The sequence below is a fragment of the Oryx dammah genome, unplaced genomic scaffold (genome assembly GCF_014754425.2).
Source record: "Oryx dammah isolate SB20612 unplaced genomic scaffold, SCBI_Odam_1.1 HiC_scaffold_3, whole genome shotgun sequence".
In the NCBI taxonomy this organism is placed as follows: domain Eukaryota; kingdom Metazoa; phylum Chordata; class Mammalia; order Artiodactyla; family Bovidae; genus Oryx; species Oryx dammah.
In genome coordinates, this window is record NW_024070187.1 from 95,514,322 (window position 1) to 95,540,583 (window position 26,262).

General features: G+C 42.3%; 1 protein-coding gene across 1 annotated transcript in view; it reads right to left on the bottom strand.

Annotated features, from left to right (window-relative positions):
- The window catches only part of RASGEF1B (RasGEF domain family member 1B), a 653,319-nt gene that overhangs the window by 396,869 nt on the left and 230,188 nt on the right, over nucleotides 1-26,262 (bottom strand). The window contains exon 3 of the mRNA XM_040237187.1: nucleotides 11,835-11,888. Coding sequence (XP_040093121.1) covers nucleotides 11,835-11,888 — 54 coding nt within the window. The remainder of the gene's footprint in view (nucleotides 1-11,834; nucleotides 11,889-26,262) is intronic.

Genomic DNA, 26,262 nt, shown 5'->3' on the forward strand with positions numbered 1-26,262 from the left:
ATTTAGAATCGCAAGGGAAACAGAATTCACAGCCAGAAGTTCACCAATATATCTTTGTGCTAAGTCGCTTCAGTCGTGTTCAACTCTATGCAACCCCAAGGAACATAGCCTGCCAGGCTCCTCTGTCCTTGGGATTTTCCAGGCAAGAATACTGGCATAGGTTGCCATTCTCTTCTGCAGAGGATCTTTCCAACACAGGGATCGAACCCAGGTCTCCTGCATTGTAGGCAGATGCTTTACCATCTGAGCTATTAGGGAATAATATCTTTAGTACTTGACAAGGAAACTAGGAGATCAAGTTAGTGATTGTAGAGCTGAATGGAGTAGTTTTTTTGTGTGATCTTTAACCCCCAACACACAGAAATGCATATATATATATATGCATTTTGCCCAGTGTAGATGGGCGTACAACTTTTCTCTTCATTGAAAGGAGGCACATCAATGGATGATGGGTTTGGATTGGTAACTATGAAAAAGTGTGATGGAAATGTTGGACTTCCTTGCTTTTGGTGTAGCAGCCATAGAGATAAATGAAGAGAGTAAATAATGGTGATTCCTCTATAATATTATCATTTTATATCTCTGGATTATATACCCACATAAATAATAAAACAATTCTTATATGCCCTTTTGCAAGTATAATTTGCAAAATTAGTCAGCATCCCTTTATTTCTGCCACCCCCATTAAACAATTTTGGCAGTCCAGAACTACTATGACAAAAATCCACTTATTTTTTTGGTGGCTCAAAATAGATTTTTTCAGCTGTAGGTATGTGTGGTGGGGGAAAGGGTTGCTGCTAATTGTTACTGTTTCCAATATATCCTACAATGTATATCACATAAGCAGTTAGGCATGAACCACATTCCTTAGAGAAGGAAATGGCAACCCACTCCAGTATTCTTGCCTGGAGAATCCCATGGACGGAGGAGCTTGGTGGACTACAGTCCACGGGTCGCAAAGAGTCGGACACACTGAGCGACTTCACTTTCACTTTAGGCATGAACCACAGACTTCCAAGGTGGTACTCTTGAAAACTGTTCAAATGCAGATGCAGAGCGATAATTATAGCTCAAAGGGGATTAAAGCAATGTATTCCATTACACTTGCCCTTAACCTTCCTTCCTATTAGCAATGTTCCTGTTTAAGACAATAACTATACTTAGATAAACTATGGACCTGAATGTGCTGTTGATTCTGAAATGATGATGACAATTACAGCAGCTGCTGGAAGAGAATTATGGGGTGCCCATTACTTCATGGGAAATAGATGAGGAAACAGTGGAAACAGTGTCAGACTTTATTTTGGGGGGCTCCAAAATCACTGCAGATGGTGACTGCAGCCATGAAATTAAAAGATGCTTACTCCTTGGAAGGAAAGTTATGACCAACCTAGATAGCATATTCAAAAGCAGAGACATTACTTTGCCAATAAAGGTCCGTCTAGTTAAGGCTATGGTTTTTCCAGTGGTCATGTATGGATGTGAGAGTTGGACTGTGAAGAAAGCTGAGCACCGAAGAACTGATGCTTTTGAACTGTGGTGTTGGAGAAGACTCTTGAGAGTCCCATGGACTGCAAGGAGATTCAACCAGTCCATTCTAAAGGAAATCAGTCCTGGGTGTTCTTTGGAAGGACTAATGCTAAAGCTAAAACTCCAATACTTTGGCCACCTCATGGAAGAGTTGACTCATTGGAAAAGACTCTGATGCTGGGAGGGATTGGGGGCAAGAGCAGAAGGGGACGACAGAGGATGAGATGACTGGATGGCATCACTGACTTGATGGACATGAGTTTGGGTAAACTCCGGGAGTTGATGATGGACAAAGAGGCCTGGTGTGCTGCAATTCATGGGGTCGCAGAGAGTCAGACACGACTGAGTGACTGAACTGAACTGGCATCACCAGTGCTGTCCAGAGCAGCAAGGCCCCATTCATGAAAATGCCCACGTCCCAAAAGGCATATCTTAATGGCACTGATGAGATTCTGTGGCCAAATTTAAAAAACAATTATTAAACTGTCAACTTATCACTACATTTTATTTGCTGCAAATTATACCTCATCCAAAAAATAATTATAATGTATTCCTTGATTATTTTGCTTAAGGTAGGACATATACAAAAGTAGGCAATGAATTTCTTCTGGTCCTAAGACTATTTTCCACAACTGGTTACAATCTTGTAAATTAGGACTACTTGGTTTGACCTAGGGTATATGTGAAAATATACGGTATATTTGAAAATGTTGCAATAATATGGAAAAGAACGAAAAATTTCTAGGCCAAGGCTATAAAATCATTATGAAGGAATCACCGATATTCAATCTCTTAAATTACATCCATGGATGCTACGCTGAAAGCAAGGAAGTAAAACATTTCCACAGCACTTTTTCATAGTCACCAATCCAAACCCTCTATCCATCGAAATGCCTCCTTTTGATAAGAAAAAAGCCATAAGCCCATCTATAAAAAGTAGATTCTTTCTCTTAAATTCTTTTCCATTTCAAGCCTTCTCTTGGAGGCTTTTGGAAGAAAAATACCAAGCCAAACTTATGAATTAACAAGCAGTATTAAATGTCTTCTATGTCGGACATGACTGAGTGACTTCACTTTCACTTTTCATTTTCATGCATTGGAGAAGGAAATGGCAACCCACTCCAATGTTCTTGCCTAGAGAATCCCAGGGATAGAGGAGCCTGGTGGGCTGCCATCTATGGGGTCGCACAGAGTTGGACACGACTGATGAGACTTAGCAGCAGCAGCAGCATGGGCTCACAATTCTGTCCAGTGCTAGAAGATATAAAAAAGCATATTCATTGTACAATTAGAAAGATTTTATGTTTCATTTATTAAGAAATGCCTTCTTCTACAGAACTGGAACCCCAACAATATTGAACTTGAGTGCACTCTAGTTATTAAGAATTAGAGTAAATAAGAATTAGAGACCCACATGAGGGTATTTCTCTAGTGCAATTACTATTAATGTTCTTTCCAAATGTTGATATTAGCCCAAGTCTTTTGAGTACTTTCCTTGATATTTTTGGTATTTTAGAGTCAAAAGATACAGGAGGATGCAGAGTATCAAAGTTCATATTATTCTCTGCAAGCACAGGGGTGGAATAATAATGAGAGGCTGTTCAAAGAATTTTATGTGGATCCACCTGTTCAATCCTCACAACAATTTTGGGGGTTGATACCATCATTTGTCTCATTTCATACATGACATAAGTGAGGCACAGAGAGGCTGAGTGACTTGGGCAAAGTTGCAGAGCTCCTGGGTAGTGGAGCTGGGATTCAAGTCACAGACATTGGTCTCCAGAGTCTGTGCTCTTAACCCTGCACCATACTGCCTCTCAGGAGAGTGGAGATGGGAAAAATGCAAGAATAAAAACCAAAAACTGGGCAATAATTGCTGAAAGGAGAGTGCCCAGAATCCAGAACCACGCACCCTTATCCCAAATACTGTAAATGAGCACTAAGAGCCCATTCTTGGCTAAGCAAGTAGACGTGGAGCGACTGGGAGGAGGGGCGCTGGCTGCAATACTGCCCCTCTGTTCAAAGCGTTACAACTTTCATTCCTATAAGTTAGTGATCTGTATTGGCACATGTGAAAACAGGGATAGAACTTTGCAAATACATCTCTCTCATCCTTTATCCAGCAGACAGCCATATAGCAAGTCAGCAAAAACAGTACTCTGCCAACAATGAACCTTCATAGCTTCCCCAAAAATCTATTTAGAAAGTAAACAGCATTTAAATTTACTTGAAATGATACCCTTCACTGTAACTGCTCCAGAACATGGAATTCTGCCTTTCTCAGGGGGGAACTGAAAATTTTCCTCGATGCTGACAGGGTTGATTTCATCTCCATGCCCTTTCTCAGGCTATGGGAAGAAGCCATGGTGACCTGCCAGCCTGGAAATTCTGCCAAGAGGCCAGGAGTCATGGGAATCTGCCCAGCCTGCTTTGTGGAGGTCAGCAAACGCCGTCTAGACACTAAGTCTTGGTCTTTAAAAGAGGAAGCCAGATATAATACAGTCTCAAAGGCTGAGGAACCAACTGTAAGTAAATATCTTAACCACCGATATTACTATCTTGGGCTGTATTTACACAGAGACCCATTCATCAACACGGATGAAAACTTCCAAAAGCCTGTTACATTGTCTATTTTAATCACTGCTTCCTGAAGGAAAATTACCTTGCCTATGTGAGTGAAGCATTGTCTATGTCTATTAAAAGTAAAACATTCATCCAGTGGGCTAAGTGATGACATAAGCATGTGCTCTGCATATTCATATGTCATTGGTAACAGTGGAGGGACGAGTCAAAGCGAATGGTTGGGTGGTAGGGATGCACAGTCAACACAGCCACAAATATCCCCACAAATTACTACCATCAACAAATAGATTTCCTTTAGGTTTCCACATAGTCCCCAAACCAATGCCTTTTAATATGATAAGGATTCATTTCCGAAATGTACTATTTTTTTTAAGGTTTTCGTGTATCAGAAGTCCAAGGAGAGAGGGCAGAGCGAGAGAGAGAAATGGAACCCACTCACCCCCTCAACACACACGTAAGGTACGGCTGAATTTTTAAAATAAACTCTCCAACCTGAGAAACCTATTTATACGACTACTATTACATGGTTGGGAGTCTAGGTTACCATATGTAGATGGAATACACAGCAGGATAAGGTAGGGTGTTTTAATGTCAAACTGGAAAACCACTGTTTTTCATTTTTAAGTAATTTGTGAAACAGAAATCTCTAGCCTTTGACCCATCCCTCGGATTCATCTTATGCCTGACCTTCACCGCATCCATCACCCTCACCTCTCTGTCACCCTTTGCCTATCTCTGTCCCAGGGGTGGGGGGTCAGGGTCAGAGTGAGGAGCCTTGGAGGAGGGATGAAGGCATCTGTTTTATGCGCTGCTTCCAATTAAAATGATGGAAGTTCAATAGTGCTGCTCGGAAAGAGAAGGAAATGGCAACCCACTCCAGTGTTCTTGCCTGGAGAATCCCAGGGACAGGGGAGCCTGGTGGGCTGCCGTCTATGGGGTTGCACAGAGTCGGACACGACTGAAGCGACTTAGCAGCTCGGAAAGCGCTGACACATGTGGGTCCATATCTTGCATTGAGAGATGGAAAAGCATCAAGACACAAAATTATAAATACCAATGAACATAAAACAGGTGGCCAGAGACGTTATGAAGCACATTTGAGGATCATTCTGTGCTGCTGGTCCACTGAATACACACCCTTCATGTGTCAACACTAGATAAATAGTGTGGTATGGAGAGGTTTTATCTGTTTATAATTTGTAAAAATTTTAATTGGAGAATAACTGCTTTACAATGTTGGGTTGGTTTCTGCCGTACAACAGTGGGCATCAGCCGTAAGTATATAGCTCCTTCCTCTTGAGCCTCCCTCCCATCCCCCACCCCTCTAGGTCCTCAAAGAGGGCTGGGCTGAGCTCCCTGTGTTATAGAGCAGCTTCCCACTAGGGATCTACTCTCCATTTGGTACTGTACACGTGTCAATGCTCCTCTCTTGGTTTGCCCCACCCTCTCCTTCCTCTGCTGTGTCCACAAGAGCATCCTCTACATCTGAGTATTCTTGCAATGAATACAAATGAATGCAAATACATTCATCCGTACCATTTTTCTAGATTCCATATCCATGCGTTAACGATATTTGTTTTTCTCTTTCTGACTTACTTCACTCTGCATAATAGGTTCATCCAGCTCATTTCAACGGACTCAAATGTGTTCCTTTTTATAGCTGGGTAATATTCCATTGTATATATTGCCACAACTTCTTTATCCATTCATCTGATGATGGACATCTAGGTTGCTTTCCTGTCCTGGGGACTATAAATAGGGCTACAGTGAATACTGGAGTACCTGTGTCATTTGGAATTATGGTTTTCTCAGGGCTTCCCAGGTGGCGTCGTGGTAAAGAATCTGCCTGTCTGTGCAGGAGACAGAGGTTTGATCCCTAGGTCAGGAACATCCCCTGCAGCAGGAAATGGTAATCTCCTTCAGTATGCTGGCCTGGAAAATTCCATGGACGGAGGAGCCTGGCCATGGGTTGCAAAGAGACAGATACGACTGAGTGACTGAGCACACACATAACCACACATGCACGTGCAGAGGGTACATACCCAGCAGCGGGACGGCTGTGTCATATGGTAGTTTCATTTGAGAGGCTTTAGAGAGAGAAAATCCGAAGATCTGAATCAGGCCTACCCTCTAAGAGTTTATCTTGAGTTTAATATGTGCCCTAGAGCAAGTCATCTCATGTCCCGGCATATTTGTTTTTCTCCTATAACACGTTAGGAATAACAACTGCTTTGCAATAGGAGATACTCAATAAATATTCATGAATAATGAATGAATTTATGCATATTACCTAGAGGTGTTTAAGTTTTCCAAATTACAGCATGAACTGGTCTTTGGCTGAAAATAAGAATAGGGTTCTTACAACTCTAGGAAGTAAGCTTTAGAATAGTTGCTGTCTTTGCCCACCCTTAACATGTCAATCACCACTAGCCATCCATTAACACCTTATTTTAATGCAGAAATTACCTTTACAGTGCATATAAAATATTCTTTTCTCAACTCCTGTGAAAAGGAAAAAACTACTTTTTAGAACAAAATGGTCCCATAATAATATTATGCTAACAGACAACCATTTATCATTCAGTCGCTAAGTGGTGTCCACTTCTTTGTGACCCTGTGGGCTGCGTGCAGCACCTCAGGTTTTGCTGTCCTTCACTACCATGCGTGCAGAAAGTTCATTTGGATCTCATGGATCTCATCCAAACTCATTCAATAATTCATTGATTGAGCTCTTACTACCTGTGGGGTATTTTTTTTTTACTACTGCTAACAAAATCAGTCATGGTTCCTCCCTTCCAAGAACTGACAGTTTAGGGGGAAGCTGGACCTAATATAAATAAGCATTTAGAATCCAGGGGCAGAGAAGGTAACAAGCACTGAAAGCGATGACTCTAGGGTCAGACAGCTGAACTCACATCCTCACTACAACATCTACCACTGAGTGTCCTCCAGCAGGTTCTTTACCAGTTGATGGTTTTATTACCTACCTGTGAGGGCTGTTATAAAAATTGAATGAGAAAATCCATGTAAAGTACTTTGCACAGGGCTGCGAATATGGTCAACATTTGACAAGTTGTGTGGTTGCTGTTAGGTTATACTTGAAGTCAGTACCAAATGTTATGAGCTCAGGAGATAAAACCACTCATCTTTCTTGGAGAAACCAAGAAGAGTCTTTCAAAAATCTTGGAAAGGAAAGGGACAAAGAAAGAGATCTCTCCATGGAAGAGTGAGTTTTCCAAGCTGACGAGAAGGCAGGGGGTATTCTAGCAGTCTGTTCCAGGTCTCCAGACTACTCAAGTGATGCAGAGTTTGGGGGCTCTTTGGGATAAAAACTGAGATCCCTTAGATTTTTTAAAATAATTTATTAGGTAAAATTCACATCACATAGCCATTGTAAAGTGGACAGTTCAGTGGCATTTAGAACATTCACGGCATTGTGCAACCATTACCTCTACCTGGTACCTGAACACCTCCATCACTGCAGAGCAAAACCTCTTACTCATTAAACAGGTTCTCCTCCACCGTCCTCTCCTCCAAGTTTTTATACTTAGGTCACTGCTCCCTTTGGAGTTCATTTTGCTCTGTGGTGTGAGTGGGGTCCAACTTCATTCTCCCGCATGTGCACATCAGCTTGTCTCAGCACCATTTGTTAAAGGTGATTTTCTTCGCCACTGATGGAACTGGTACCCTTGTCAAAAACCAACTGGTCACAGAACTGGGGGGCAGAGTGAAGACCGCCTTGTAATCCCCCTTCCCTGCCCCAGTACTGTGTACAGTGTCAGCCGGCGTCTTACAGAGGACACAGTCTTCTCCCAGACTTTATACATCAATACCCCTCAAGAGGTTTGTAAACCTCCTTCTCACTCTCCACGCCCTCCCCGGGTGACCTCACCCACTCCCACTCTCAATCATTCTCTACATGCGTGTTACTCTCATATTCACCTCTCCAGCCCAGAAAGCTTTCTGGAGTTGTAACGCTACATGGCCAGATGCCTGCTGGTCTTCCTTCCCAGGAGATCTCACAAATCTAACACATATCAATTTGAATTCATTTAACACAGACCAAGCAATACTCATCTGAACTCATCTGAACTCCACCAACTTCCTCCCTATCCCTGTCTCTGTCTCAGGAAACAGCACTGCAAATCTGCCCATTGCTCTTGTCTGGAATCAGGGAATCATCCTTAGCAACTTCCTCTCCCATGCATCCAAACTATTATTATATGCTGTTGACTTTATAAACCTCTTGATTCCCACTGTCGTTGTTCTGATTCTGGCTATGATCATCTGTTGCCTAAATTATAGCCTCGCTCTTAGACTTCATATCTCAGCTCTAGCTGCTTCTGTTATTTAGTAGCCAAGAGATTTTAAAATAAAAATCATATCATGTCATATATACCTACCCTCCCTAGCTCAAAGTCCTTTAAAAATTGCTCATTACCCTTACAATATATCTGAACACTTACTATAGTTTTACAAGGCCATTCATGATCAGGCTGCCTTTTATTTCACTGTTTCCCATCTTCAATTTCAAGTTATAATTTCTAGACATTCTGAACATTTTACAGTTCTCTACCTCTCACTTTCAGACTTTCACACTTGCTCTTTTTCTGTCTCCACCTTGTCTTCACACAGCCAAATCCGATTCATTTACTGTGTGTGAAAGTCACTTCTTCAGAAAAGTTTTCCCTGGCCCCTAGATTAGCTTAGGTTCTCATGGTATATGATCTTAGAACCTCCCAACTTAAAAAAAAAAATCATATCATCTATCACAGTTTGGCCACCACAACACATCATCTGTGACAATTGTACTTGTTTAATGACTACCTACTATCGCTCTCGTGGCTCAGACGGTAAAGCATCTGCCTGCAATGCAGGAGACTCAGGTTTGATCCCTGGGTCAGGAAGATCTCCTGGAGAAGGCAATGGCACCCCACTCCAGTACTCTTGCCTGGAAAATCCCATGGAGGGAGGAGCCTGGTAGGCTACAGTCCGTAGGGTCACAAAGTGTTGGACACGACTGAGCGACTTCACTTTCAGTGACTACCTACTATGTCTATGAAGGTAAAGATCAGATGTGACTTGTTCACAGGAGATTCCAGTTCACATCCCATAGTAGATGCTCAGTGAACACTTGTAAACACAGATATATGGATGAAGGAAAGTGAAGTCACAGAGACCAACTATACTACTCTAATTTGTGTATGATATAGAACTGGGAGAGGGAGTAATAAGTTGGATAACAGGACTGGGTTTATAAATTATCTTGATTGATCAAATTTTTAAAAATCAAGAAAGTAAACATAATGGCCTGCATCTGTACTAAAAGAGTTACTTATATAAATATAAAACAGATTTGTTTAATGCCAGTTCATGTAAAAATGTTTTAAGGGCTCGTGCAAGTATATTAAGCATCATGTGATCAACAGAAGGATATGGCTTATAAATAAAACTTGTGTCATCTTAGACTGTTAGTAGAATGTTAGTGCTGCGCTCAAGAATGCCTACAGCTTATCATTTCATCACAGATCACATCTTCTACTGTGCTTGCCACACACTAAGTTTGTAAACAGAGCTTGCTGAATGAAGAGTGAAAAGCACAATTCTTGACACTGGTTATAAAAACTAGCTCCCCTCCCCCCAAAGAAAAGGATAACCTGGTCTAGAAGCCATAATAATAATAACTAATACAATGCTTCTATGTCTTGAGCACTGTTCAGAACACTCTGTGTATGCTAATTCATCCACCATATGAAGTGTGCAACTATTATGCCCATTCTACAGATGGTAAACATGAGGCACAAACAGGTTATGTCACCAACCCAAAGTCACATAAGTAACAAGTAGCAGAGCCAGGTTTTTAAACCAGACAGTGAGCTCCCAGCAGCCAAGCTTTTGGAAATAAATTATTATCAACATCCTATTAGAAATAAATAAGGAAGATAAACAGCCTTGCAATGGGATGGGGAGAAGATTCAGAAGATAGCATATTAGCTGGCTTCATACTTAATCACTAGACAAAACTCAAAGGGAGGCAGATACTGGCTCAGTAAAATGAAGAACTAACTCTCTAATACTTTGTCTAGTGACAGGTAGAGTCATTAAGTACACCGTCAGTAGAACATTCAAGTGGAGGCTGGAGGTCCACCAGCCTCATTATCATTATCTATACATGATATTGATGGCAGTCCAATCTGGAAAAAGCAGGCGACTAGAGAACCCCTGAAGTCCTTTTGAAACCATGTAATGCAGATTGGGACTTGAATTCACATGCTGGGACTCGAACCCAGCCTAAACCCAGTTAGGATTTGAACCCACAGTCTTTTAAGTGAGATCACAGCTGCTGTCAGGACTTAATGAAGCTCAGGTTCTTGATGTCTTGCCACAGAAAGAATTCAGTGACAGACAAAGTGATAGAGGTAAGAAGTGGGTTTACTTAGAGAGAAACACACTCCACAGACAGAGTTTGGGTCATCTCTTGAAGGTGAGAGGTCTGGGAGTATGAGGTTGTCAAGTTTTTACAGGGGTGGGTAATTTCAGAGGCTAAAGAGCAGGGGGAGTATTCCAGCTATTTTGGGGAAGGGGTGGGCATTTCTAGTGCAAGTCGGCTTATCTGCCATCTTGGACCTAGTTGGTTCTAATCAACTTAGGTCAAGTCCTCAGGCTCCGTCATTCTTTTAAAGGTTGTACCCCCGTCCCCTTTCCTCTTGTTTTGTTCTCTAAGCTCTATAATTTTAGGAATTCCACATGGACCTCACTTTCAGGGAGTCCAAAACCAGACAAACGCTGCAGAACTCAATTAAGATGGCGACTTAACACACAATGAAAAAAAAAATGATCAAGGTAATGAAATGGATAGCACTCAGAACGGTGGGCCCCCATGCCACCTTTAAAGATGAGGACCCCTGCTATCTATTTCCATATCAAGCAAATTCAGAAACGGAAACAACCTAGCAAACAATGTCATGGTATCAAATCCCCAGAAATGCCAAATAACTAATATACAAGGCACAGGTCAACTCTTTATGCACCTGGTTTGCCATATCAATAGATAGTGTCAAAGAATTTATTTGAGTTTTCAGACTGTGAAATCACTTCTTTCCCCTCAAGAAGGACAAGATCTAGTTAAACCTGAGATTAAAGAGGCGGACAAAAGTGCCCCCTGCACTGCAGAGGCCAGGAATTAGACACGCTGCTACTCCAGCAGACAGTCCTCAGACATGATCCATTACAAGACGGCTTCCATCAGATGCCAGCGAGGCTAATCCTTTTGCAAAGCCTGACAGCTTCTCAAACTCGACTGTGGTGAATCCAAACCAGATTTTTATGCTATAAATTCAGCTTTCCAAATACAAAATCATTTTTATTTTGTATTGGGTTTAGGTTTATTACATTTAAATTTGCAAACAAAGATAGAGATGCCTGCCATGCAGCTTGCCCTGAACTCCCTTGACGCTCATCTTACAGAATAAAATATCAGATAATAGTGAGATAGAAATAGATGGAACCAGAGCTTCTGTATAAGAAACCACTGTCAAATGATAACAGCGTCCTCCACATCCTTAAAGAGAACCATTCAAATTTCCATCTCTGAGGAAAGAGGACTACACAATGTCAGCAGAGCATTTTCATTGATCCCATAGCTTTTCAACTGAATGTCATCAATTATAAAGTCACTTGTTACTCTGACTGCAGGCTGGAATTCCTGCAGGCTGACTTACCTTTTTGCAGTCTGATAAGGACTTCTCATTGGCCAATGTGCTGAAGATGGTGGTCTGCAAAACAAGAAGGTGGGAGACCCATTAGAACTTTCAAAGTGTAATGACGTTGACCCTGGCCTGTGCATCTCCCATGCAAGGTGGGGACTATCTCCCATGATCCCACTGATGTCTCTGGACTTTTTTTTTTTAATATTTATTTATTTATTTTGACGGCCCTGTGTCTTAGTTGCAGCATGTGAACCCTTAATTGCAGCATGCAGGATCTAGTTCCCTGACCAGGAATTGAACCTGGGCCCCCTGCACTGGGAGCTCGGAGTCTTAGCCACTGGACCACCAGGGAAGTTCCTGATTGCTCTGGATTATAAAAAGTGCCTGTCTTTCACCAGTCCCACTTTCCACCCCCTCCAAGTCAGAACATTCACTGTGGGCCAACAATGATCTAGTAAGGATAAAGACTCTTATTTACTTCATTTCACAAATAAAGGACTACAGCACCATTAGATTAATTGTTGTACCTTAGAAATAGATCAGGAATGAAAGCCAATCAGTCTGACTCTAGTACCCACCTTCTCAACCACACATGGGGTTCTCTCTCTTTTGAAGAGACACACAAATTGTCAAATGCCAACGTCTTTCAAATGACACCTTGAAGAACCTGAGTGATGGAGTGGAGCTTCTCTCCATCCAAAAGCAGTATGAGCCTGAACAGTAGTATCGGACTTGCCATCTCATCCCCTCTCATTAGCCCACTTGTTTTTCGCATGATTGGCTTTTTATTTAGTTGTGTGGATATTTTCTTGGCCTTGTGAGCCACTAAAAAGGCACTTTGGTATTCAAGGCCAATTGGGATTTACATACAAGTTTGTTCCTTCTGGACTATCCTATGAAGAGTTTAATGGACCTAATGGTAATAATTTTTTCAGTAAAATTTTCTACTTTTTAATGAATTACAAAACTAAAATGGCTCAGCAGGTAAATCCATGTGCAATATAGAAGATACAAGATGTGGGTTCCATCCCTCGGTGGGGAAGATGTTCCATCCCTCGGTGGGGAAGATCCCCTGGAGTAGGAAATGGCAACCACTCCAGTATTCTTGCCTGGAAAATCCCATGGTCAGAGGAGTCTGGCAGGCTACAGCCCACAGGGTCACAAAAGAGTCTAATACAACTGAGTACGGCACGGTAATACAGATTCTTAATGAATCAATCCCCTTTCTAACCTATCCTTCGGAGGTAACCAAGGATATTAATACCAAGGTATACATATTAATTATACACATTCTATCACATATGCACACAGAGAAGTTTCTTTCTTTCCTGAGATCATACCATCCTACCAGGACTACATTATCAACATCTTTCCAGTCCCGTCATGTAGCGTCACTCGTTCCTCTAATGGCTGCACAACGCGCATAATATGGATTTATCACACTTCATGTATGCTTTCCTTTACTGACAGAGATTTGATGGTTTCCAGGGCTCTCATTATTAAAAAATAACATTATTCCTGCATATAAAGGAAACCATACTCTTTATATGACTGAGTGACTTCACTTTCACGCACTGGAGAAGGAAATGGCAACCCCCTCCAGTGTTCTTGCCTGGAGAATCCCAGGGATGGGGGAGCCTGGTGGGCTGCCGTCTGTGGGGTCGCACAGAGTCCGACACGACTGAAGTGACTTAGCAGCAGCAGCAGGACTTTATTCTTTTGTTGTTGCTTTGCAATAAATATTCTTGTGTATATATATGCAATATATGCATAAATATGTAGGCTGGCTTAAAACTCAGCATTCAAAAACTGAAGATCATGGTATCAGGTCCATCACTTCATGACTAATAGATGGGGAAAAAGTGGAAACAGTGGCAGATTTTATTTTCTTAGGCTCCAAAATCACTGCACACAGTGACTGCAGCCATGAAATTAAAAGATGCTTGCTCCTTGGAAGAAAAGCTATGACAAACCTAGACAGTGTATTAAACAGCAGAGATAGCACTCTGCTGACAAAGATCCAAATAGTCAAAGCTATGATTTTTCCAGTAGTCATGTAGAGATGTGAGAGTTGGACCATAAAGAATGCTGAACACCAAAGAATTGATGCTTTCAAACTGTGGTGCTGAAAGACTCTTCAGAGACCCTTGGACTGTAAGGAGATTAAACCAGTCAATCCTAAAGGAGATCAACCCTGAATATTCACTGGAAGGACTGATGCTGAAGTTGAGGCTCCAATACTTTGGCCATTTGATGCAAAGAGCCAAATCATTGGAAAAGACCCTGACGCTGGGAAAAATTGAGGGCAGGAAGAGTAGGGGACAACAGAGTATAAGATGGTTGGGTGACATCAGGACTCAGTAGACATGAGTTTGAGCAAACTCCGGGAGATGGAGAAGGACAGGGAAGCCTGGCGTGCTGAAGTCCATGGGGTCGCAGAGTCAGACATGACTTAGTGAGTGAACAACACTATGCATACATACGTGTGCATACATATGCATTATGTATATATATGCACACTGATAGTTTTGTTTTGGTTGGATAGAACTAAAACCTGAAAGAAATGTATACAAAGACTTGGGTATGGCTCAAAGTTCTAATGTGTATAAACTGTCTCCCACTCTTTCTCCATATAACATAAAAATATTTATCAACTCACCTAGAGTTTTGATATGTTTTGGGACAAGAATTAGAAAAAGTTAAGAATCTGAGACAGCATGTATTCTGTCCCCAAATAATATGCAGTATTAAAGGACAGAAAACACAGACATAGATAAACATACAAAGAAGGATCTTTAATGAAGACAAATTAAGTTCAAAGTGTAGATGGGCATGTCTTTACATGTGGATTGCTGGTAGTTTTTATGTGCGTTTTAATTTTGTTTGGGAAGGAAGGGATACATGTTATTCAGAAAGTTTGAACTGAAAAGGGAAAACGGAAAAGAGGAAAGATTTTGGTGGCAGGAAAAAAAAAAAGAGAAAAAGCCAAAATCAAGATTGGACCAGTAAGGAGAGAAAGCACAGCCAAAGTAGCAAACAGCTGGCGCGCATAACAGTGAAGCACCCTCTTCAATCTTCCCATCAAATGCCTTCTTCATGACCCTTCTTCATCTTTACACACCTGTACACTGAGCACTATACCACGAGAGAGATCTTGATGTTCACTCTCAGATTTCTGCTTCAGGGAGCAAAGACCCAACAAGACTTAGTCATTGCTATAGCCCCATTACCTAGCCCAGTGCCTGGCACAGAAAAGGTATCCACTAAATATGCACCAGATGAAAAAATGCCAAAAAAAAAAAAAAGACTGCAGTCTTATCCCAAAACATTATTTTGGAAGCAGATTAACTCATGTGTCATAGAGCTACAAAGTGAAGCCAAAGGACAGACACAAAAACCTCTGAACTGTAGTAAAATAACATTTTTCTCACTGTTTAGCATATATCCACTTTCTCATCCACATGGTTTGGTTAAATCAATTTTTCAGTGTTGGGCCTATGAAGATTTTGGACTGGATAATCCGTTATTATGGGATGTATGTGCTGTACAGAGCACTGAAGAAAGGCTGCCAGCATCCCTGGCCTCTACCCACCAGATGCCAGCAGCACAGCCTCCACCCTGGATCAGCCATAACAACCAAAAATGTGCCCAGGCATTGCCAAGCACCAGGGGGCAGGCAAAATTACCCCCAGTTGAGAATAAAAGGTATAAACTCTAACTGAGCTAGTTTATAGAAATGATCATAATTCCTTTATGAGTGCAACTAAATTTTTTCCAGGAAATGGAAAAGTCTAATCATGGGAATTTCTCTTCCTGTTCCTGATTTCAAGTCTCATCTCCTGTCCTAGGGCTTTCCTGGTGGCTCAGTGGTAAAGAATCTGCCTTCCATGCAGGAGACAAGGGTTCAAGCCCTGGATTGGAAAGATCCCCTGGAGATGAAAATGGCAAGCCACTCCAGTATTTCTTGCCTGGAAAATCCCATGGACAGAGGAGCCTGGTGAGCTACAGTCCATGGGGTTGCAAAAGAGTTGGATGTGACTGAGCGACTAAACAACAAATTTCTGTCCTAAATGGGAGTAAAAATCTAAGGGAGACACAAATCCCAGCTACTGAAGACTCCGTGCAGTTGCCAAGTGGGGCAACTTGAGCGACTCTAATTGCATTTTTAACTAAGCTTAACATAAACCATCGGAGAAGGCAATGGCACCCCACTCCAGTACTCTTGCCTGGAAAATCCCATGGGCGGAGGAGCCTGGTGGGCTGCAGTCCATGGGGTTGCTAAGAGTCGGACATGACTGAGCAACTTCACTTTCACTTTTCACTTTCATGCACTGGAGAAGGAAATGGCAACCCACTCCAGTGTTCTCGCCTGGAGAATCCCAGGGGCGGGGGAGCCTGGTGGACTGCCATCTATGGGGTCGCACAGAGTCGGACACGACTGAAGCGATTTAGCAGCAGCAGCAGCAACATATACCATTGGAGAGAGTAAATTAAGGGACATGTCTAAGAATGCAGACATTAGTGCTCTGCCCCCAGGGGAAATGATCTTCAAAATTAAACAATACCATTCAACTTTCAAAAACAGTCTCAGGTAACCTGAGAAACATGTTTGGAGGAGAAATGAGAGTCAGAGAAGGGTGAAATTGGCTTCATTAAAAAGAAAAAAATTATATATATATATAGCTCTAAATCTTGCACTTGTAGCAAAGAACTACTTGAAACAAAGCATGAATATACAGTGAAATCTCAGGACATGGAATGAGTGTGGAAGTGATATGGCAAGGGTCAATGAGAGTCCATATCCTTAATTTGGCCATTTTTAAGGAGACTGTGCTTATACGCTTGGTCAGTCTCATTTCATTCCGTTGAAAGACTTTCGCTGGGATTCCAGTTTCCTGATGGCAGCTATTGTGAATGACTTTGGGTGGGCTTTCTAAACCTTCCAATAACATGTTCACCTTAATTACTGAAAATGAAAGCCTCAAAACATGGTGACTTACCCATGCTGTGACCTTCTTGATTGCTGCATCAATATTTTTCTACTAAAGAGGAAATTGCTAATGAGTCCCCTCCATCAAAGTTAGCCTGATGCTGCGTTTGTTGCAAGGAAGCACAATGGCTTTTTTTTTTTAATTTATTTATTTTCATTGGGGGATAATTACTCTACAGTACTGTGATGGCCTCTGCCATACATCAACATGAATCAGTCACAGACAGACGTATGTCCCCTCCCTCCTGAACCCCCCCACTCCCCTCCCTACCCCAACCCTCCATGTTGTCTCAGAGCACCAGCTTTGGGTTCCCTGCATCATACCTCAAACTCCCACTGGCTATCTCTTTTACATATGGTAATGTATATATTTCAATGCCATTCTCTCAAATCATCTCACCCTTTCCTTCTGCTACTGTGTCCAAAAGTCTGTTCTTTACATTGGTGTTTCCTTTGCTTGCCTGCACATAAGATCGTCGGCACTCTCTTTCTAGATTCTGTATTTCAATGCTGTTCTCTCAAATCATCCCACCCTTTCCTTCTTCCACTGTGTCCGAAAGTCTGTTCTTTACATCTGTGTTTCCTTTGCTGCCCTGCACATAAGATCGTTGGCACTATCTTTCTAGATTCCATATATAGTGAAAGTGAAAGTGAAAGTGAAGTCGCTCAGTCGTGTCCGACTCTTTGCAACCCCATGGACTGTAGCCTATCAAGGTCCTCTGTCCATGGGATTCTCCAGGCAAGAATACTGGAGTGGGTTTCCATTTCCTTCTCCAGGGGATCTTCCCAACCCAGGGATCGAACCCTGGTCTCCCGCATTGCAGGCGGGCGCTTTATCGTCTGAGCCACCATCTGTCTTTCTCTTTCTGACTTACTTCACTCTGTATAATAGGTTCTAGGTTCATCCTCCTCATTAGAACTGATTCAAATGCATTCCTTTTTATATCTGAGTAATATTCCATTAGGTATGTGTTCATTGCAGCACTATTTACAATAGCTAGGACACTGAAGCAACCTAAATGTCCATTGGCAGATGAATGGATAGGGAAGTTGTGGTAAATATACACCGTGGCTTTTTAGAGCACTGACTTCTAAGACTGTCGGCAGAATGAATAGCATGGGGTGAACAGTATTATACATGGACAGTTGCAACAATTTCCTAAAATGAATCTAGAAAGGTGAGGTCCCACTGCTGTTCATTTACATAGTGATATCTGAAATTTCATTTATAGGAGCTCTGGTTTCAGCAGAAGGCTTTGAATCATAATAGACAGACCCTCAAGGGATGCTGGGGGTAAAAGTCACCAGAAAGGGGGAAACTGGAAATTTTGAGTCCTATAATCTTGGGCCTGTTACATCTTGGAGAGGATCAATGTATTTATTCTTTCCTACAAGCAGATGCTTCTTGTCTTTTATTAATTTCAAAGCAGATTTTGAGAGAAATGATGACTTACAGCATGAAGATCTCCGATATTCAATGCTGATGGAAAAGATCACGCAGGTCGCAGGTTAGGCTCCATCAAAAGCAGCCTATGAGGTGGAGATCAGCCTGCAGGAGGTTCGTTGGGGAGAGCTTCGGATTTCCACTTGGAGAAGGGAAGGCAAAGGTGTAGGACTGAGCAGAGGGAGATGCGATGGGTTGATGGGCTGGAGTACAAACTCAACCAAGGTCTCAGCCAACCAAATGGGGAGCTCTGAAACTGGGCTCGACTTGTCCTAAGCTGGGGCAAGGGAAAGGGCTGCCCTGGGAAGGGGGTAAACCCTAGGGATGATGCCTCTTTTCAGCCAAGGGCAATTTCCTGAGAGGGCAGACAGGTGAGGGCAGTGTGCATGGAGATCTGTGTGGAGCCTGGCTCTGCTCACTACAGTACACTTTAATTTGACCCAGTTTTGCCAAGGGCTGATACTGGCTATGACAGGTGTGCTCTAGTTGAATGTGAGCCCTTGTGTTCAGTCGCCCAGTCATGTCTGACTCTTTGCAGTAGCATGGACTGCAGCCCACTAGGCTCCTCTGCCCATGAAATTTTCCAGACAAGAATACCAGAGTGGGGTGCCATTTCCTGCTCCAGAGGATCTCCCTCACCCAGGGATCAAACCCGCATCTCTGCGTCTCCTGCATCAGCAGGCAGACGCTTTACCACTAGCGCCACCTGGGAAACTCATGTGACCCTTCATTAGAGTTTATACATTTGCTGGTCTTTTATAACAGAGTTGCTGGAGAAATAAACAAACGGTCACTTGCTCAGGAATCTAGGCATTTGATTCTTGTCTCTTCTTAATAAGAGACGAACATTAACCTTATAAGCTTAAGACAGATTGTTGGACTAGAGGTCTTGAATTCTTCATTTTGAAATGAGGAAACCCCTGTTCATTTCCCATTAGGTCATGAGAACCCTGGTTAATTTGGAGAAAAAGAGCTGGATCTTATCAGGCACATTTTTGGAAATCAGTGAGTAGACTGACTACTTCTTTTCTACATCCTCTGAGGGCAGGACATCTGGCTGAATAATACATTCATCTTTTGATTAACTACAGAGGCAGAAAGAATTTTTAGGGAACTCTCAAAAGCATAAGTGATAAAAATGTCTCTATATTCGACTTTGAGAATATTTAATAAATTAAATATTGACATAAATATTAAATATATGTATTTATATATTATACAGTAGTCATGTACAGATGTAAGAGTCTGACCATAATGAAGGCTGAGTGCCAGAAATTTGATGCTTTCAAACTGTGGTGTTGGAGAAGATTCTTGAGATTTCCTTGGACTGCAAGGAGATCAAACCAGTCAATTCTAAAGGAAATCAACCCCGAATATTCATTTGGAAGGACTGATGCTGAAGCTAAAGCTCCAATACTTTGGCCACCTGATGTGAAGAGCTGACTCATTGGAGAGATCCTGATGCTGGGAAAGATTAAGGGCAGGAGGAGAAAGAGGTGACAGAGGATGAGATGGTTGGATGGCATCACTGACTCAATGGTCATGAGTTTGAGTAGACTCCAGGAGATAGTGAAGGACAGGGAAGCCTGACATGCTGCAGTCCATGGGGTTGCAGAGTCGGATAGGACTTAGTGACTGAAACAACAATATTAAGCCATGTATATTTTTCTATATATATAATGGTTGATTTAGAAGACTGAGGTGCTTAAACATGTCTTCCTTAAATTATCATTAGGAATCATTCGCAGAAACATTCCAAGGGGCAAAAAGGTCAAAGCAACCCCAGAAGGAAGAGTGGCAAACAACTGAGGCTGATAAGGCTTTGGTCAGACAGCCTAGAGAGAGGAGCAGTGATGGATGGGTTCATCCAGTCCAGCCTACAAAAGACTTCTGCAAGGGCAGCTGCCTACCCTATTCTCACTGGTGGGTGTGTTTTGCAAAGTGATTGAGTACTGGAAAGAGACTCCATATGTTCTAGTCTCCTTTTTAAGGGAGAGTTTACCTCTGAGAATTATTACAATGTTGTTTTATTCCCACTAAATTAGGTTTAGAAATAGATATACTCTGCCTCTACTGAGCCGACTTCTGCCGTGTAACGTCCATAACCAAGATTTATATTTTTAAAACAGCACACAGATGACACTTACTCGATTAAATTGGAACAAAGTAGGGGGCAAGCAGAGATCATTGCTGAAGTATTGGATTATAAAAAACTAAGGAATTCAGAAACTGAATCTCTAAGATAGATGGTAATGTTATGAAATTTTATTTCAAGCATCAGTTGCACGCATGTGTCTGCGTATGTGTGTTTCACTCTCAATATCACTAAACAGAGGCCAGTTAGCTTTGACAAATGGTCAAATGCAGTCAAAAGCTAAGAACCATTTAAAGGAATAACACTTGCATTAATCATCTCTATCTGATACCTGCAATTTGCACTCCACAGACAACTGGATGATATCTTATTCATTGGCAGATGTCAAGACCAGACCTACTCATATTACTAACAATTTGGAAGTCTCTTACACTTGAATCAATGGGTTCCCAAAGTGCACGCTACTTGGATGCTTTCTTAGGCATTTAGTTGGCCAATTCTAAGATTTCTAGACAAAGTATGATTTTCCATTTGGTCTCCATGCTTTAGCAGACTAGTATTGATACATGTGCACTTAAAATAGCGGCATCCTCTCCAGGCAAAGTGTGGCATTCATATTTATTTTTAACTTCATAACTATGAAACATAATCAGCAAAAGGAAAAAAACTGTACCCCCAAATAAATGATAAAATTAGTGTTTTCTTATAGTCCATGAATACTGAAAATTTCAATTAACCGAGTGAAAAGCCATTGAATGTGCCAGCAGGATTTATATCCCAGACTAATGACCATCATCTGCATCCTATTTAGCTAATGAAGGCTTGGAACACTTGTGGATAATTAAGGGAAAGCTGATGGGAGGAAAGTCAAACCACAGAAAGATCAAATCTATTTATGTCTGCATTTAAAACTAAACATATCTAATAGTTCACTCAATCAAGGCATAATGTCTGCTCCTTTGGAATAAGATGGATGCTCATAAGCGAAGTAGGCAGGATCACTTCCCAAACACAAAATTCTGCCCTCATTCATTCATTCTATAAGTATTTATTGAACACCTACCATGCACCTCCGCCCTATGGATCAACCCGACAGCACCATGATTTCCCTAAGGTTTTTCCCGCCACTTTCTCTCTTCTGTCTTAATTACCTTTAGAGTTCTGCTTTCGGTATAAGGTAACTACCGTCCATCTATCTGTCAGGACAGCCACAGCATAGCTGCAATCCAGGGGTATGATGGGAAAGTACGGGGTGTGCAGCGGGCCTCCTGGCTATTTCACTTTTTTTAAGTTTATTTATTTATTTAGGCTGTGCTGGGTCTTTGTTGCTGCACCAGGGCTTTCTCTAGTTGCAGAGCGCAGGGGCCACTCTTCATCATGGTGCGAGGGCTTCTCATTGTGGGGACTTCTCCTCTTTCAGAGCACAGGCTCTAGGGAGCACAGATTTCAGCAGTTGCAGCACTTCGGCTCAGTAGTTGTGGCAGTGGGGCTTAGTTGCTCCAAGGCATGTGGGGTCTTCCTGGACCAGGGATCAAACCCATGTCCCCTGCACTGGCAGGCAGATTCTTAACCACTAGACCACGAGGGAAACCACTGGCTATTTCTACGACCTGTCAGAGCACTTCAAGATAGGGGCCCCAACTCATCAAGAGGTAGTGGTCCCTTTGAATAAGACAAGAGACTATTAGAGGGAGGAAGACGCCTGATGTTGAAGGGTGGCCAGAATACAAACCAAGCTCAGCAGGAGCTATACTGAATTTCACAGAGGAGTTTACCAGTCATCTCATTCCACTGTTATTAAGGCACTTAAGTAGAGAGCACTGCTATGGACCTCCAGCATATCCCCAACAAGTTTCTATGTAACCAACGGGTTGCTTTAAGGACCTGCATTCATAGGATCTATGCCAATGCTAAAAATGGCACACCTGTCGGGCAGGCGTGTTCTAGGAAGTCAACGGATGGTGGCAACTCAATCTTAGATGCACACATTTGTCTTTCAGAATCCCTTACAGGTCTGAAAGAAAAGCCAGGTTAAAAAAAAAAAAAAAGAGGTGGGCAGGGGGGTATGTGCCTAGCAGTGGGATTACTGGGTCATATGGTAATTCTGTTTTCATAGAGATACACATACCCCAATGTTCACTGCAGCTCTATTTACAACAGCCAGGACATGGAAGCAACCTAAATGTCTATGACAAATGAATGGATGAAGAAGATGTGGTACATATATGCGATGGAATATTACTCGGCCATAAAAAAGGATTGAAATTGGGTCATTTGCAGTGATGTGTTTGAACCCAGAGTCTGTCATATACAATGAAGTAAGTCGGAAAGAGAAAAACAAATATCATATATTAACACATATATATATGGAATCTAGAAAAATGGTACTGATGAACCTATTTGCAGGGCAAGAATAGAGACACAAACATAGAGACCAGACTTGTGGATACGGCAGGTGGAAGGAGAGGGTGAGACAAATTGAGAGACAAGCACTGCAATATATACACTACTATGTGTAAAATAAATTGCTAGTGGGAAGCTGCTGGAAAGCACGGGGAGCTCAGCTCAGTGCTCTGTGATGACCTAGAGGGGTGCGATAGGGATGGTGGGAGGGAGGTCCAAGAGGCAGAGGCTGTACATACACAAATAGCTGATTCATGTTGTTGTACAGCAGAAACTAACACAACATTGTAAAGCAACTATACTCCGATTTTTTAAAAAATCAGAAAAATCAGTCTGCACACACGCAGTTGGGTATAACTCTAAGCCAGTGAATCTCAAACATTAGTGCCAGGAGAATCACCTGGAGTTCTTGTTAAAACACAGACGTTGGGCTCCACCCTTAGGGATTCTGACTCAGGAGGTCTGAAGTGGGGTCCAAGAATTTGCGTTTCTAACACATTCTCAGGTAAAGTTCCTGCTCCACACCTTGAGAACCAATAGTCTAAGAAATACCCAAAACAAATTCATGGCAATGATAACTCTGCCTTTTAAGGTCACAGAAAAGAAGAAAACGAATCTCTGACCGGAATTTCCATAGCATTAATTTTCATCAGGACACTAGTGATACCTTCTGACATTTATACAAAACTTCCCATTTCTAAAGCCCTTTGATGCACACTGTCTCACTTGAACTTCCAAACATCCCTGTAGAGTACCTGTTTCACTCATTATAGGACACTGAGAAAACAGAGGGTAAGCAAGTTGCCCCAGTTTTCTTAAGTAGTAAGTGGTCAAGCCAAGATTGGGGTCATTGGCCTTCAGAAGTATTTCTGGGGTAGACTGTGACACAGGAATTGAACTCTGGGAGCATTAGGGTAAAATGTGAAATTCAGTTAAAATTAACAAAGCAAGGTTACTGTAGTCTCGCAATATCAATGTCAGAGGTTCTTTACCAATAAGTCAATATTAATTTCTTCTTACTCTGCCCTATTTATAAAAGCTGAAGAATCTTGGCATTAATAGTGAATTTAATTTTAAAAACCATCAAAGAAGCTCCTTTAAAAGGCTAAGTAGAACAGAGACTGATATATATATACACACACATACACAAAGTCTGAATACAAAGGTCAGCAGCAACTGTGAACTCCGAGAAGAGGACACCATTGGGAGAAGAGGCATTACTTTTTAGCATCAGTTCCCTCATCCTCTTCCTACAGGGAGTGGATCTTTGATGTTTCCACCAGGTTAGCATCTTTGGATTTGGGAACCAGTAGGAAGCTCTGAATCACATGTATGGATGTGAGAGCTGGACTATAAAGAAAGCTGAGCGCCGAAGAATTGATGGTTTTGAACTATGGTGTTGGAGAAGACTCCTGAGAGTCCCTTGGACTGCAAGGAGATCCAACCAGTCCATCCTAAAGGAGATCAGTACTGATGTTAAAGCTGAAACTCTAATACTTTGGCCACCTGATGTGAAGAGCTGACTCATTTGAAAAGATCCTGATGCTGGGAAAGATTGGGGGCAGGAGGAGAAGGGGACGACAGAGGATGAGATGGTTGGATGGCATCACCGACTCAATGGACATGGGTTTGGGTGGACTCTGGGAGTTGGTGATGGACAGGGAGGCCTGGTGTGCTGTGGTTCATGGGGTCGCAAAGAGTCGGACACGACTGAGCGACTGAACTGAAATGATGAAGCTCTGAATCTGCAGGAAGCAGAAGGAACTCCATGGTTGACAAACTGCACAGAGATAATAACGATCAGACCCGAGGACACAGTCCACAAAATAGTCCCACCAGAATCCCCCACAGAAAGGATGAACCTCCTCCCTTGCTGTGCCCTCACACCCATGACCCAGGAGGATCCTACAAGCCCAGCGAGATGCTGAGTTCTGGGGCCAGGGGAGAAAACGCTGTCAGAACATATTTCATGCACTTCATGACGACATTTGAATGTAACCCATTAGTGCCAGGAGGAGAGCAGAGCAACAAAGCCTCATCTCACAAAGCCACGACTACGTTTCCCCAAAAGCCATCAACTTAATATAACCAGGCCAGAGCCCCTCCACAGAGTCGCTCCACTGTTTTTTTCCCAGAACAGAGAATCCATCCTGACATGGTCAGTGCTGAAGGAAAGAGACTGAAGGAACAAAGCAGATGAGGGGCTGAAGGTTTCTGACTTTTAAAAGAACAGTAAGGAAACTCTACAATTCTAAGGATATCAGCATCTGTTATTTTTGGGTCAATAGCCATGGTACATTAAAGACCACATCGATTATTTTGAAAGATTATTGCTCAATATTCGAGAATTTAAAGCTAAAGATCCTTTCAAATATCTACTGTAGCTTACACAAATCCCTCTGATAGGGCCTATCACAGACAGCTGATCATGCACTGCAAGCTCACTGAGACCAGAAGCCAAAACTCAATCATTTCTGTACACTGTACTTTAGCACAGTGACGGGCATAGCAGTGAGGACACTGTAGTGATTGCATAAATGTTTGTTGAATGTCTAGTGAATCAGGGATGCAAGAGGGTGGGGAAAGAAGCGGGAAAGGAGGTACAAAGGGAGGAAGCAGGAAGAGCGATGATAATGTGTGAATGATACCCTACATTGGAAAAAGTGCTATGAGTTGCATTGTGTCCCCCAAAAAGAGACGTTGATGACCCTGGTACCTGGAAATGACCCTGTTTGGAATTAGGGTCTTTGCAGATGATCCAGGTAAGATGAAGTCATTAGAGGGAGTCCTAATCCAACATAGCAGCTTCCCAGGTGGCTCAGTGGTAAAGACTCTGCCTGCCAATGCAGGAGATGCGGGTTCAATCCCTGGGTCAGGAAGATCCCCTGAGAAGGAAAAGGCAATCTACTCTAGTGTTCTGCCTGGGAAATCCCATGGACAGAGGAAGCTGGCAGGCTACAGTCCATGGGGTCCTAACAGTCAGACACAACTCAGTGACTAAACAACAACAATCCAATATATCTGGTGTCCTTTCAGAAAGGGGAAATCTGGACACAGACAGTCACAGAAGATGATGAGGTGAGGACATCCACATGGTGACGGAGGCAGAAATTGACTATACGGACACAGATGCAAGCAAAGGAACACCAAGGACTGTGAGCCACCACCAGGAGCTAGGAAGAGGCAAGGAAGGATTCTACTCAGAGTCTCAGAGGAAGCACAGCTCTGCTAATGCCTCAATTTTGCACTTCTAGCCCCCAGAACTGGGAGACAATAAATGTCTGTTGTTTGAAGTCCCACCTAGTTTGCAGGACTTTTTATGTAACTTTAACAGACTAGTGCAGAGAGACTGTTCCATAGGTTTCTATTTATTGATCGTCTATTACAGTGGTTGACAAACTTTTCCTTTACAAAATATTTTAGGTGGCATGGGCCATAACGTCTCTGTCACAACAACTGAAGTCTGTCATGGTAACCTAACAGTAATCTGACAGTGCCTAAATATATA